At 55.1% G+C, this 14,006-nt stretch overlaps 1 protein-coding gene across 6 annotated transcripts in view; it reads right to left on the bottom strand.

Annotated features, from left to right (window-relative positions):
• NAV1 (neuron navigator 1) overlaps nucleotides 1-14,006 on the bottom strand; it is a 203,793-nt gene that overhangs the window by 32,004 nt on the left and 157,783 nt on the right. The window contains exon 1 of one of the 6 annotated variants that reach the window (XM_057728538.1): nucleotides 5,801-7,798. The exons of the other annotated variants lie outside the window; for them this stretch is intronic. Within the exon in view, the coding sequence (XP_057584521.1) occupies nucleotides 5,801-5,805 (5 nt within the window). The 5' untranslated portion in view covers nucleotides 5,806-7,798. Of the gene's footprint in view, nucleotides 1-5,800; nucleotides 7,799-14,006 lie in introns of those variants that run through there. 6 annotated transcript variants of the gene reach the window in all.

Raw genomic sequence — 14,006 nt, 5'->3', positions numbered from 1 at the left:
GGTTAAGAATCCGCCTTCCAATGCAGGGGAGGCGGGTTCAACCCCTGGTCGGGAACTAAGATTCCACATGCCACAGCGCAACTACATAGCCCACGCACTCTGGAGCCTGCAGGCCACACCTAGACAGAAGCCTGTGCGCCACAATGAGGAGCCTGTGCGCCGTGGCGAAGATCCCGCGTGCTACAACGAAGACCGGACGCAGTCAAAGGTAATACATACATACATACATACATGTTGAAACAAAAAGAAAAAAGAAAACAACCAACCCTGGTCCGTACACTCAGAGAGCCTCGGTCACTCTCCCCCAGTCCCTTGGCAACGGACCTTTGTGTCCGACAAGTTGCACAGTCAGAACGTTCATTCTTAACCTCTGAACGAAATGCCTCCTCTCCCATTCACACCAATCTCCTCTTGTACCATCCGTGCTCGCTAGCACACGTTTCCTTTTGTTCACACGTTATTTTCAAAGCTCAAATTCCATTTCCTACAATCTGTTTTTTCAAAGGTCCCGTCTCCCAAGCCTTTCCCCATTCCTATTTCTTACTTCTGGACCCTAAAAAGTTATCCAGAAGCTCCATGTTCCGTTTCAGAGCCTCAAGTTGAACACGGGACTTGAGTTAGACAGCAGCACGCGAGAATCCGTGTCCGTGGGAATTATCTCTAAACCCTCGCATCTGCGTCCGCAGTGGTTTTGTTCATCAGCTTTGCGTGTGTGCTGAGGAGGCTGGAGGTGTTGTTCATGAATTAGCTGGTATCTGGAAAACTTTTCCCTTTTGATTTATTTTGAGTTTCATATCATGGAACAAAAATCAGACCTACAAGTTATCTAAGTGCTTGGCCCAGATTGCAGCTGGCCTCCCTGATTCATTTGCTGGGAATAGGAAAGTGGGTGGTTTGGATGTTTGACTTGTTGCTCTGCAGGGATTAATCCCGATACGCTGAGAAACAGCAAAGAAAGCACAGGGATTAGACCACACTCCAGAGCGAGCTCAGCTTTATGACTATGAAATATGGCTGTTATTAAACGACAATCCACCTCTCACGCCCGCCCTTCCCCCTCGCCCCCGCCCTTGTGACATGTATTACATCTCACATTTGTCCTGGCCTAAAATATCCCCCCACCTCCAACATTACAGACAAGATACTGAGGAGGAATGATCGATTTTGGTTTTACGATCCTATCATCTCTCCTGGGTCAAGTTAAGATCTCTGGCAAACAAACAAACCATTTCCAGCGGGGTCTCTCAGGTCAAAGACTCAAGAAGCCTGTCCTTCCACTGAACCTTCCACCGGAGATTAATTACTGGTAATCGAGGCCTTGGAGCAGAGAAGACACTTACGGACAAAGAGGACTCTGCAGGCCACCAACCCCAAAGAAACCCTCCCTGTGCTCTGCATTGACGGAAAGCCCAATACCCAGGTGGGGGAGGGGCGTTTCTCTTCTTGGAGAGATGTCAGTTCCTCCAGGCCCCAAAGATGTGCCCTCCCAAGTCACAGACTCTTCCATAGTAAGAAAGCGTGAGCCTAATGACTGAGCACGTTTGGCTGGATGATTCAAAGGTTTCCTTAGAGGAATTCCTTTGCAGGTTCTGAACCAAAGGAAAGCTCTGCTGTCATGAACGGAGGGTTGAGCATCCCCAGCAGAGGGAACATATTTTCTTTCTCAAAAAAACAATCAGACGATCAATGTATGCTACAGTCAAGACTCGAACGCTACATAAAGATATAAAGGAGAAAAGAAAGAGGCCCCTTTGCTGCCCTCTCGCTCTGACTTCTAGGGTAACCACAGGGAACGATGCTTGTGCTTCCTTCAGGAGCAGCCCCACGTGGCCCCCTGTCCCCAGCGGTCTGCCCTCTGCATCTGGGACCACGCCCCACCCTCCTGAGGCCCTGTTTACCTGGCTCTAACGCTGGAACCTCAGGCCTCCTCTTTGTTGGGTTACTCTCGGTTTAGTGAAGTACCTCTTCCAGCAGGTTCCTGGAAAAGGGCGCTTGGGAAGCAACCTTTATACGATCTGACGCATTACAAAATGTTCTTATTCTATTTTACATGTGAGATTTTGGCCAGCCAGTGAATCCTTCGCTGAAAATAATATCCTTTCAGAATGCAAAGCCTCTACTGTTACCATTCTAATTCCCTGTGCTTAGAATGTGACCTGTTTTTTTGCTTCCTCTCTGGCAACGCTGAGCCTCTTCCCTGGTGCTAGGAAGTATGGTTAATGATGTGGCTGGGTGTGGGCCGTGTGTACCCACTGGGTTGGATGCCCTCCTGGGCCCTTTACCTCTAGACGCCCGTGCCCTTCAGCTCTGGGAAATTTTCTCTAATTATTTCTTTGATAGTTTTCTCCTCTCCATTTTTCACTTCTCTCTTCTAGACTGTTATTCAGATGATAGATTTTGAAGTTGATATTCTGATTTTCTCTTATTTTCCTGCACTACATACACATATTTACACACATACACACACACACATGTATACATATAACTCTACTTTTTGGGCAATGGCCTCAATTTTATCTTCCATTGCCTCCATTAAGATTTTAATTTCCGGGGTACTTTTGGAAACATCGCACGGGTGTTTCTCTCAAGGATGCAACCTCTTCTCTCAACTCGCAGAGACAGTCATTCACTCATTCGTTCAGAGGAGCAGCTTTACAATCTTTTTGCCTTTCTTCTGTCTGTACTGGTGAGACTTCCGTGTTACAGACCTTCTCAGATCTCTGGTGACCCCTGGCTGTTCGCTCACCTGTAGACAGGGCCCCTGGTGGTAAGTGCTTCACAAGCTCTGTGTGCAGAGGTGGGACGGCTCAGCGACAGGGTCAGTACACGGCGACGCGGCGTGACTGATTCGTGCAGGTTTTTCTCTGGGGCAGCTCAGATTTCCTAGAGATGCATCTCCCACCCTCCTGCCTGGAGGGATAAGGCCAGTGTTCTGAGAGCGGGGCTGGGGAAGGACCGGGGGTCTCCACGTTCGCTATGTGAAGTTTCACTCAATACTGGCCCCAAATCCAAGCCTTCGCTGTGCCAGGAGCCCACGAGCACAGAGATCGCCTGGTCTCCTCCCTCCGGAGTTTCCAGTCTTCTGTCGACGAGGGGAAGGGCGGTAGTCTTCCTTGGGCAGGAGGGGGGGGATCTGAGACTCTGAGGGTTTCTTATATAAATTTCCAACCAGTCCTCCCGTTTTTAGTTTCGCCTCTTCCCCTCTAAAGGTAGCTGCTGTCACCAATCAGCAAGACTCTGAGGGTCCTGGGATCCCACTGCTGGCTTCGGGATCAGCTTCAGGCTCGTCGGTCAGTTCACACCAGCCATTCTGATTCCAGCTTCGCCAGATCTGTGGCTACGTCTCTCCCTTCTCCTAGTCTTTGTCCTGTGGTTTTACGATTTAAAAACCCCCAAACCCTATATCGTCATTTTACTCTTGGAGTGGTGGTGAAATATATTAAATGAACTCTATTGCAGCAGCAAAATGCCCCTAAAAGACCCTTAAGAACTTGTTCTTTTGGATTCGATGTTCTGACGGATAGACTGAGTGGAGCAAGGAGAGGAGACACTGACGTTGGAAACAGAAAGAGGCAGAAGGGGACTTCCCTGGGGGTCCAGTGGTGAGGACTCAGCGCTTCCACTGCCGAGGGCGCAAGTTCAATCCCTGGTTGGGGAACTAATCCCACAAGCTGCACAGCTCGGGGGCGGCAGGGAGAGGCAGAAGGAATCATCTAGATCGGTGGGGTTTTTTTGTTTTGTTTTTAATATTTATTTATTTGGCTGCGCTGGGTCTTAGTTGTGGCACATGGGATCTTCGTTGCGGCACGCAGACTCTTAGTTGTGGCATGCAGACTCTTAGTTGTGGCTCTCAGTTGCGGTACGCGGGATCTAGTTCCCTGACCAGGATCGAACCCAGGCCCCCTGCATTGGGAGTGAGAAGTCTTACCCACTGGACCACCAGGGAAGTCCCTAGGTGAGTTTCCTTTTTGTTTTAATTTTATTTGTCTGCATTGGGTCTTGGTTGTAGTGCACGGGCTTCTCTCTAGTTGTGGCGAGTGGGGGGCTACTCTTTGTTTTGGTGCGTGGGCTCCTCATTGTGGTGGCTTCTCTTGTTGCAGAGCACAGGCTCTAGGCACGCAGGCTTCAGTAGTTGCAGCACATGGGCTCAACAGTTGTGGCGCACAGGCTTAGTTGCTCCTCTGCATGTGGGATCTTCCCGGACCAGGGCTCAAACCCATGTCCCCTGCACTGGCAGGTGGATTCTTAACCACTGCGCCACCAGGGAGCTTCTGAAGAATCGAGAGCTGTGGGAGAAAAGAGTCTGGGTGGGCCTTGTCCCCTCCAAAACATGGTTGTTTCAGGTGTTAAGAACAGAAAGTCTTCAGAAGAGGTTAAAAAAAATCTAGCAGCTAGTGCATCAGAGGACTGCAGAGGACCCGCCTGGCCCATCAAGACAGCAGGGGACGGAAAGTGGCTTAATGACAGCAGGCAAAGCAGAGGCAGCTCCGAGCTCCGGGGCTGTCGTGTGGCAGGAAGCAGCCTCGCTCACCGTAAGCTGGCTCTGCCCCCTTCCTTCTCCTTCTGCTTGAAGGTGCTTCTCATAGACTGCAGCCGGAGAGCCAGGGCCGGGCAGCAACAACCAGAGCGCGGAGAGAGAACTTAGTATCCTTTTATAACCCAATCTGTGTATAAGCCCAGACAACCATCGCTCACGGGCGACTGACATACGAGAGAAATGGTCTCTTGCGTGTTTACACCATTTTACACCATTTACTTTGAATGCTGTGAAGTTTTCATTCTGGGACAGTTACTGTAAGAACAGTGACCCTTCCTCATTTTCACCCTCAGAACAGAGAGGAAGTGAGTCTGAATTAGCACACGAGGGACTGAGTCACACAAACAAGACAATAAAGATGACTCTTGTCAAGGAAGGGATGTCTCCAACATGCTGGAACAGGGTGGAAGGTGAATTAAGGCGTTTTCTCTGCAGGACACTTATTTCCCCATTTCCCCAGCTCCTCATACCCCTAATCCTCTCCACACCTTAAGCTTCTCATTTCCCGTTTCCTGCTTTCCCTGCCATCCTGAAGACCTCAGATGCGTCTTCCACGCCTTTTTCTTCACGTCCCTCTTCGAGGAGCACCCCCTCCCCCAACTGTATCAGCAGCACCCTGTCCACCTTCTCTTCCTTCCCGCTTCTCCTACTGTGCTCTGGTCCAGAGCCTATTGTCCTTGCAGTTGAACCCCTGTGAAAGCCTTCCATGCACCCCACGGTCTATACAGTCTCCCTCCTTCCAACATACACTGAATATCACCGGAAGCCCAACCCGGCACTTCCCAGAACCTTCACTAGCTCCTTGCTGCTGAGACAATCGAATCAAAACCCGACATCCCGCTGCCGGAGACCGTCCGTGAGCCCTCGTGAGCAAAGCGTGCGACTGAGAGCACAGACACGTGTTGTGGCCAGACTCTCCGAATTAAGTCCTGTAAACTCTGCCCAGGGTTCAACTCCACGTCAGCGTGGCAAACACGCGTGGCGCTAACGTGCACGGGCGGGCGGCGTCAGCAGTAGGGACACTTGACAATGACCGTCCGGAACGAGCTCACGCTCCAAGGAGGGGAAAGGTATACATAAAACACGCAATCAGAAGCACAGACCACAGACATGAGGACACAGAGAAAGGGGTGACTTAATTCCCCACCCAAATCCAGACGCAGGACCCTGCTGTGGAGGGCGCGGGCGGCACGCCCCCCCCCCCCCCCCGCCCCCGCTCATCCCAGTCCCCTCGGAGCTCTCCCCGGCAGCCCACGGGCTCACCTCATGTCTTTTTGGAAGCACAGGCCTGTGCGAGGAGCTGCTCTCCTCACCACTGTGCGATGCCCTGCGTCTGCGGAAGATTCTGGAGTCCCGGCCTCACCACAAGGGCACGTAGACCCGGCCTGCCTCCGTGGGCTTCCCCCCAGCTCTGCATTTTGAAATCAAGGCCCGGGCCAAACACCCAGTTTTTACGAAGCTTTCCACGGTCCCTGGGTCAGGAGGCATCGCCCCCTCTTCGCGTGTCCTTACACTCACCCCTGGCTCTGCCTCGCGGAGCTTGTGTGCTCGCACCCCTTGGCGGGGCTACGTCTCCCCGAGGGGTGGGGCTGTGCCCCTTACGCGGTGCCTGTGCCCAGTGGGCAGACTCGAGTCCCCAGCTGATGTGAAAGCGGCGATGCACACGGGCAGACAAAGGGCTACAGTCTGGAACTGCTACGTGTCTGCTCTCCAAGAACCACCGGTCGTCTGTTTCCAAAGAATTCTTGCTTCAGTGGGAACTGATACACTTTCTCTTTTCAGAATGTCCAGTTCTCGGCTTAAATCCTCCGTCTGTTCAAGAATAGACACCTTGTGTACCAAATCCTTAAAAATACCTATTAGAAGTATCTGACAATCCTCGTCTGCTAATTCCAACATGGGAGCCATCTGCCGGTCTGCTTCCATTGACTATTTTTCTTTCAGTGACATCTGTATGTGTCAGATGCTGTGTGTAAGTGGACGGTGGCACGCACACCTAGGAAAGGACGTGCCCCTTCCTCCGTCCGGCTGCTAGGGTCGAGGGCCGAGTCAGTCTCACCTGCGGGAGAGCTAGGTCTGGGCTTGGTCGTCACTTTGGTTAACGTCGGTTCCAAACGTCTTGGGGGCGGGATCAAGGCTGTCCTTCCTGTGGGGCTTGGGATGCGACCACGGTGAGACCCCAGAGATCTGTCCGCGCTCTACAGCCCAGCCGCCCGCTCGCGGGGCCCCCGAGGCCTCTCCGCTGCCGGTGGCCAGCTCCGTGCACCCCGAGAAGGGCCCTGCGCCCGCGGTGCTGTGCCGGCTGCTCGGTGAATGCCCCGTGCACCCGGGCGGGGAAGGGGTGTCCGTCCCATCGCTCGGCCCTGCCCTCGGTCATCGGCTCACGGCCACTCTGTGCTCTCAGGGAAGGCCTCGTGGGAAAGAATTAGGGGTGGGAGGGGACGGACGTGCTCTGTGACTAAGTCTCCGTGTCGCCAGTTCCCAAGCAGCCTCTGGAAGTCTGTACGACGCCCAGCTGCTTCCTCCTCGCCCTCACCCCGGAGGGTTCACCCCCACCCCCGCCCGCCGGGCCCACCGACGGAAGCCGCTGAGCATTCTCTCTCTCCGGGGGAAAAAGGGCTCGCCCCGTCTGGAATTCCGCTCAGTTAGAACACGCTGAACCCTTAGATACGTGTTTTTTTCTTTTCTAAGTTACGTTTGTTACTTCTCTAGTTTCTTCTTTTTTTTTCACTTATTTTTCTCTTTTGGCCGCACCACACGGCACGTGCGACCTTAGCTCCCCGACCAGGGATTGAACCCGGGATCCCTGCACTGGAAGCACGGAGTCTTAACCACTGGAGCGCCGGGGAGGTCCCTCCAGCTTCTCCGTGCCGCCGGGAGGGAGCGGCAGTGCGCGGCGGCCCCGCATCGTTCCTTCAATACATCACTCAGCTCTCCGTCCAGGGCTGCGTGACCGCCGACGCCTCTGCTGTTGCCCCGCCCGCTTCCCAGCACCGGCCGTGGTGCACGCCTCTCCCCTGTGGGACGAGGACGGGGCGGGGAGGGGCTCAGCCACGCACTCCCCGTCTGTGCCCGAGCCGCCCCGGGCGGCGCAGGGGCGGGCGCACCCTGCCCCGCCCCCCGGGAACAGCGCCAGCACTCCCGTGGCTCTTGGCTAGGACTGGCCGCCCCTCCCAGGCGTCTCCCCGCAGAATCTGAGCGCCAGGGAGCCAGAGGGCCAAGGGCGTGGGCTGGCGGACGGGGAGGGCGCGACGGCTCAGGACGTGCAGGAGGCACCCTTGGTCCCCCAGCCCAGCACGGTCCTCGGAAGTCAGACCTGACGCTGAGTCGGGGAAGCAGCCACTCCATCTCTCTCTGGTTATTTACCACGTAAGGGCTGAGACCTTCGTACACGAAACCTAATTTTCTCTTCTGAGGAATATCCGCAGTATGATAGGCTGCTTATGAGCTGGGCTGTTTTTCTGTTTCTTCTGGAATCGTTTTCACTCCCAGGTGGCGTTTTGGGAACTGGGAGCCTGATGCTACAGCCCCCGCCGCGGCCGAGGCCTTCCTGCTCGCCGTCTCAGCATCGCCGCCGTCTGAATGGAAACACGGTCCAGGACAGCAGGAGGCTCTCTGAGCGCACCGTGGACCCAACTTCCAGAAATGGAACCCCCAACTGCTCGCGAAAGAAGCCGGAGTCAGACCTGGGAGGCTCTCGGGGCCATCGCTGAACCAACGAGGGCACCTCTGTCCCACGGAACCTACAAACATCGGACGGGCCACGGGGAAGACTCACCAAGACACGCCCCTCGATCCGCCCCCCGGCCGGGGCCAAGGCCGGGGTCGGGGCAGGCAGCAGCGCGTGGTGGTGAGTCAGCGTGACTCAGGCCCCGGGCAGGCCCCACCCGGCAGCCGGGCCGCCGAGGGGTGGCAGGCGGCGAGGGTGACGCACGGGCTCCGGGGCCCAGGCTGCACGGCTGCGGGTCAAGACAAAAGCAGCATCTTACTAACTCCAGGGCCTCAGATGCCGCCCCCGGACGGCTCCGCGGCCCCCGCAACTCAAACGGCTCCTCTTCAGGGGCAGGAAAGCAGGACCCAGAGCTTGGTCCCGCCCGTCGTAACTAAACACGTCGGGAGACGACGGATGACTGTGTCCTCTTGGGGAGGCTGCCCTGAGGGCTGGGAGGGGACGTCCCGATCCTTGCTCTAGTTTTGAGAATGTCCACGGCGTCCCAGCTCTTAGGACAGCACTCAGAGTCAGGATGCAGCCTCCCCGGCTCCCCGTCCAGGAGGGAAGGTAACGGGCTAAACCACGTGAACCATGTTTGTACGCAGAAAACAACGACCGCTTCTCGCTGGTTCCACACCACGTGTTTCCTTTCGCGTCTGGCCTGTGCGCCAGCCCTTGTTTGCTGCAGAAGTGTGGTCGTGAGGTCTGGACTCCTAATAACGGGAAGATGCTGAGTTCTGGGGTCAAGCGACAGAGGTGACAATCTGTCCCAGCTGAGGCCTAGGTCGGTGCATCTGAACAAGGGAACACGTCAGCCCAAAGCTCCCCAGAGGCCCTGCTCTTCCCTGTCTTTGATACTATCTCCTCCAGGCCCTCCCTGGAGGGGAGCCACTCGATGACAGGCAGCCACGGCGACGGCGGCTCCCGGTGACATGACTGGCGGGTGATGCTCCCCCTCTGGCCCCTGAAGCAAGTGACCAGGCCCCTTGGTTACCGGGTGATCACCTCCTAGGTCTGTGTAATACGGCAGCCGCTGGCCACGTACACGTAGACACGGAGCACCTGAAACGTAGCCAGTCCAAATCGAGATGTGCGGCAGGATTTCAAAGGCTTAGTACCAGATTCCAAAGACTCAGTATGATGAAAAAATGCACTATATCTTAATAATTTTATATTACATACTTAAATGATATTTTAGAAATACTGAATTTAAATCATGTAATTAATTCCACCTGTTTTACTTTTTAAACATGTGTCTACTAGGACATTTAAAATTATATATGTGACTTGCACCACGTTTCTACTGGAAAGCACTGTCCTGGAGGAGACTTCCGGTCCACGGAAGGTCAGCTCTGAAGAGCTGGGGCTCATTAGCTGCTGCAGTGGTTACAGTCGGTCCGTGACCGGAGACGGCTGTGGTCCGCAGTTCAACGTCAACTGTGCTTCCCTCGACGCCACCAGCTGTGGCAGAGCCGCTGGGCACACGCGTGGAGCCACTGGCCACAGCCCTCAGCATTCAACAGGGTAAGTGATTTAAGGAGGAGGAAAAGGAGACACGATAAGGCAGAGCCAGAGGGAACCCGAGCAGTGGCGAGCGGCTCGAGGCCGTGGAGGGAGCCCGGCCGGCTGGAGCCCCGCGCCCCCCGCCCGCCGGCCTCGGCTCCCAGGGCGAGCGCAGCGCGGCGCCGGCCTCCTGACGCGTCTGTGGTTTGGCCGAGGCCACGGCAGGCCGGCCTGGTCTGGCCAACGAGGACGAACGGCACAGAGAGAGGGATTTAGAGGAAGGGGGTGGGGCAGGGAAGGAGCCAAAGTAAATGCCTCGCGCGACGGGCCTGCGGCGTCTCACGGGTGAAGGTCACCGAGCAGAAGGGGCTCCGAGGCACCAGGCACCCAGAGCCCGAGGGGAACGGGAGCGTGGGTACGACTAGGCAAGTTTACCTGCCCCCTGATGTTTTGGCAGTGAGCTCATACCGCCACCCCAGTCCCCAGGAAAACTGATGGTTTCAGCAACTTGTTAAAGGCACTTCCTACACTGCAGTCTGAAGCACAGATCTGAGGAACTCTGCTCAGCGCTCAAAGGCTGAATGACGATGGCCGGGGACCTTAAAACCCAGATGTAACCTCTACAGACTGGTCAGCGGGCACTACTGGCACCGCGGAAAAAGGCACCACCGTTCCCCCGCCCATCGCTCCAGCAGACCTGGGCCACGCCTCGGTGCTGCCCTCTCGCTCAGACCCAGCTGGGGAGAGCGCAAAGGTGACCACCGCCAGTTCTGAAAGTACCTCCCGGAGATGAAACCCAGCCCAAGCGAATGCCGAGAAGGTGAGACCCCGTGCCTGACTGGACCTCGAGCATCCTGCCACGTCGTGAGATCTCCACTCCCATGGCTGCCTTTGTCTGCGAAGTCGCTCAGCTTCTACCGTGAGGTCTGAAGCTCCCGTGGCATCTGGAAGGGGGCTGGTGGAAACGCACACGGGCTGCTACGCCCCCAGAGGGCAGAACGGCGCCTCCCGTGCCCGCTGGGAGGGGACTTCCGTCCGCTCGGTCCCAGTCTAGCTCCCCTCACCTCTTCCCTGCCCAAGTCAACCACCATCAACTGGCCCGCTCTCCCCTCCTGGAAGGTCGACGTGTTCTCAGTGGGGGCGGTGGGACCACGGGCCCAACCTCGGCAGAACCCCCTTCAGACAAGACAAAGCCTGTGTCTGAATCTGGAGGGATGCCACCCCAGCAGCGGCAAAAGAACGATTTGGAGATAATCAGCCTGCTCGCTCGGGGTACTTCCTTGTCCTGGAGAACTGGACGCCCCTGCAGTGAACATGCAAAATTCTGTGCGTGCCTGCAGCGTCCTGGTGTCTGATCGTACCTGCGAATTCTCAGACGTCCATGACCCAGAAACAAATTTATAAGAATGACTAACTTGCCTCCTAGCACCTCGCTTCAAGCGTTGCTTTCTTCCTCCCCTATATTTACTTGGTTGCCCCCAGTCTCAGGTGCGGCGTGCATGCAGGATCTTGCTCCCTGACCAGGGATGGAGCCCGGGCCCCCTGTGCGGAGTCTCAGCCACTGCGCCACCAGGGACGTCCCAAGCACTGCCTTCTCGATTCCGGCATTTACTCTCTGCCCTGAGGTTAAAACAGCTTCTCACACTGAGACCCCTGTTGCAGACTGAAACGTGTCCCAAATCCCTGTGTTGAGGGCACCACCAGTGGCCCCCGATCATTATTCTTGGAGATAGGATCTGTAGGTCGTAGGGTGGGGCCCTAACCCAACAGGACTGGTGTCCTTATAAGAGGAGCCCTTTCTTTCCACGCGAGGACACAAAGAGAAGCCAGAAGACGGGTCTCGCCAGAAACCAACCCTGACGGCACCTTGATCTGGAATTTTAGCCTCCAGGACTGTGAGAGAATTAATTCCTGTTGTTTAAGCCAACAGCTTTTGGTATTTGAGTATAATCAACTCATTCTTTATACATTAAAACACTGGACCCTGACCGCCTCCACGATTCAGACAGTTTTCAATTCAGGGATTTACTAACAGGAGGTTTTGATGGTGATACCAGAGGTCGTTTCAGCTGAAATAAAATACCCAAACCCAGCAGCCGGCTCAGCAGGGGCTGCGTGCTGAGTGTCAGGGAGGTGAGCACGTGGACGGAACGACCGCCACTGCTTTGACGTGGCAGGGGTACAGTCCTGGAGGAACCCCGTCTCTTTATGGTGAAGCCAGGGTCTACGTGTGCTCCTCTAATGACAGACACGCAATTGTTCAGTCCTGCCGACAGCCTGGCCAGCACTTTGCGGGACAAAATGGATGCGACGCTTTAGAGGCCTCAACATATTTTACTGGGATCTTAATGTGGGAAAGGGTAATTGCAGGGTGGTGGGTGAGACAGAGCAGTGAGGTGACGGGGAGGAATGAGAGGCCGTTTCCGAGGCGTGGGTCGAAGCTTTGCCGTGTCAGCGGGCAGGGCCGGAGCGCGGGAAGGCACAGCAGAAGGCTGAGCTGTTTGACTGGCGTCTCCCTAACGAGGACCAACTGCGGTGAGCGTGCTGATGTGGCTGGCCGCAGCTTGTCGAGTTCTCTCCTGTTTCAGAGCTTTCTCTTCTCGCCTGCCCCAAGCCTTTCCCCTCCTCTCCTACTTTCACAGGGGCAGGAATGGAAAAAAGGCGCCCTCCTCTGCTTCAGACGTTTCCAAGTGAGGACATGTAAATCCTTCACAGGGTAAAAAATAACTGGGAATCTGAAGAAAAGGGAAAATCCTACGGGATGCCACCCAGGTCACCTGGGGAGGGATGCTGGGCCGCCCTGGGGGACGCCTCTGGAATGCTGACCATGTGCCGTCCCCACCGCGCGTCACTCCTAGGCTTGACCCTGCTCCCTTGTCTGGGCCTCGATTTCCCCAAGGTGTAACAGGCCATTCAACACCTGTGAAGCGGAAATGTTCGGGAAGTCGAACATCTGGGAAGATAATTTTGATTCTTAACTCGGGCAAAGAAACTCTTGACAAGAACTAAAAAGTCACAGATTAAGGTGTCAACTGGTGAAAAGCGGTCCTGATTGGAGCACCTGTGTTTCCACCAGGAGGAGACTCTAAGGGCAGCCAGCAGGGCGCTGCTTCCAGCCTCTTCCTAAAACCAACACAGACGTCCCATTCTGTGGATTTTTGGAAAGGGGTGAAAATGCTATTTGGTTTAACATTTCAGGAGATACTTCCTGCTTCCTCTCCCCTCCCCAACTCCTCTTCCTGAGGCTCTTCCTCAGGGGTCTGTCACCCAGTCCCCAAATCCCAGCTGACGGAAAGGGCTCGAAACAGCAGTGTTTGTGCTTCTGTGTTTTCTTTAAACCAATAAGGAGCTAAGAGTCTGACGATACTCTGAAAAGTCGTTAAGGTGTAAATGCCTAGAGCAGAGTTTGGCAAAGTTCTGCAGAGAACCAGCCGGTGACCACGTCAGCCTTTGATGGCCGCACTTTCTGTTGCAGCCACTGAGCTCTGCCCTTGCAGCGGGGAGGCAACCACAGACACTACGCAAGTGAGCGGGTGTGGCTTTATTTATGGACAACGATTTGAATTCCATATAATTCTCATGTGTCACAAAATATTATTCTTTTAATTCCCGCCTCCCCGCCCCCCACCATGTCACTTAAAAATGTGAAAACCATTTCTTTGCTTTGTGGGCCAAACAAAAACAGGCAGTGGACCAGAGTTGACCCAGAAGGCCAAAGTTTGCTGACCACTGGACGAGACCAAACTAAAGTGAAAAGGGAAACCATAATTCCTCAACTGGTAAGTCTCGGACCAAAAAGCAACTCTGGACTAAAACACCTCTGCTTTTATTCCCTTTTAGTGCCTTTCTGATCTAACCTACTCGGTTTACAAGTTAAAACAAGATTTTTCTACCAGCAATGTTACTAGCTCCTTTTGACTCAGGAAAATAAAAGGTTGGGGGCGGTGGGGGGGGGGGGGGCAGGAAGGGAAGAGGCAAGAGAAGAAAAGAGAAGAAAAGAAGGAAGCGCTGGGGCTGCTGGGCCCTCACCCCAGTCCTCCAGGGGAACGCGCAAGGCCCTGAGGCAGGATGGGATTCACACGCCCGTCTGTAGCTCCTGGAATAACCTATGCACGGCTGACAGAAGCAAAGGGCTTTCTCAGGGAGAAGCACAGACCCCGCCCCAGGGACGGGGTGGAAGGAGCCAGGCGGACAGCAGACGCCCTGGTGTTTCCATCACGGTCAGGGCACCGCAGAGATCCGTGAGGATCGCAA

This window comes from Hippopotamus amphibius, chromosome 3 (assembly GCF_030028045.1).
Source record: "Hippopotamus amphibius kiboko isolate mHipAmp2 chromosome 3, mHipAmp2.hap2, whole genome shotgun sequence".
NCBI classification, from domain to species: Eukaryota; Metazoa; Chordata; class Mammalia; order Artiodactyla; family Hippopotamidae; genus Hippopotamus; species Hippopotamus amphibius.
The sequence above is the reverse complement of the archived record's forward strand: the minus strand, read 5'-3'. Positions and strand labels throughout refer to the sequence as shown.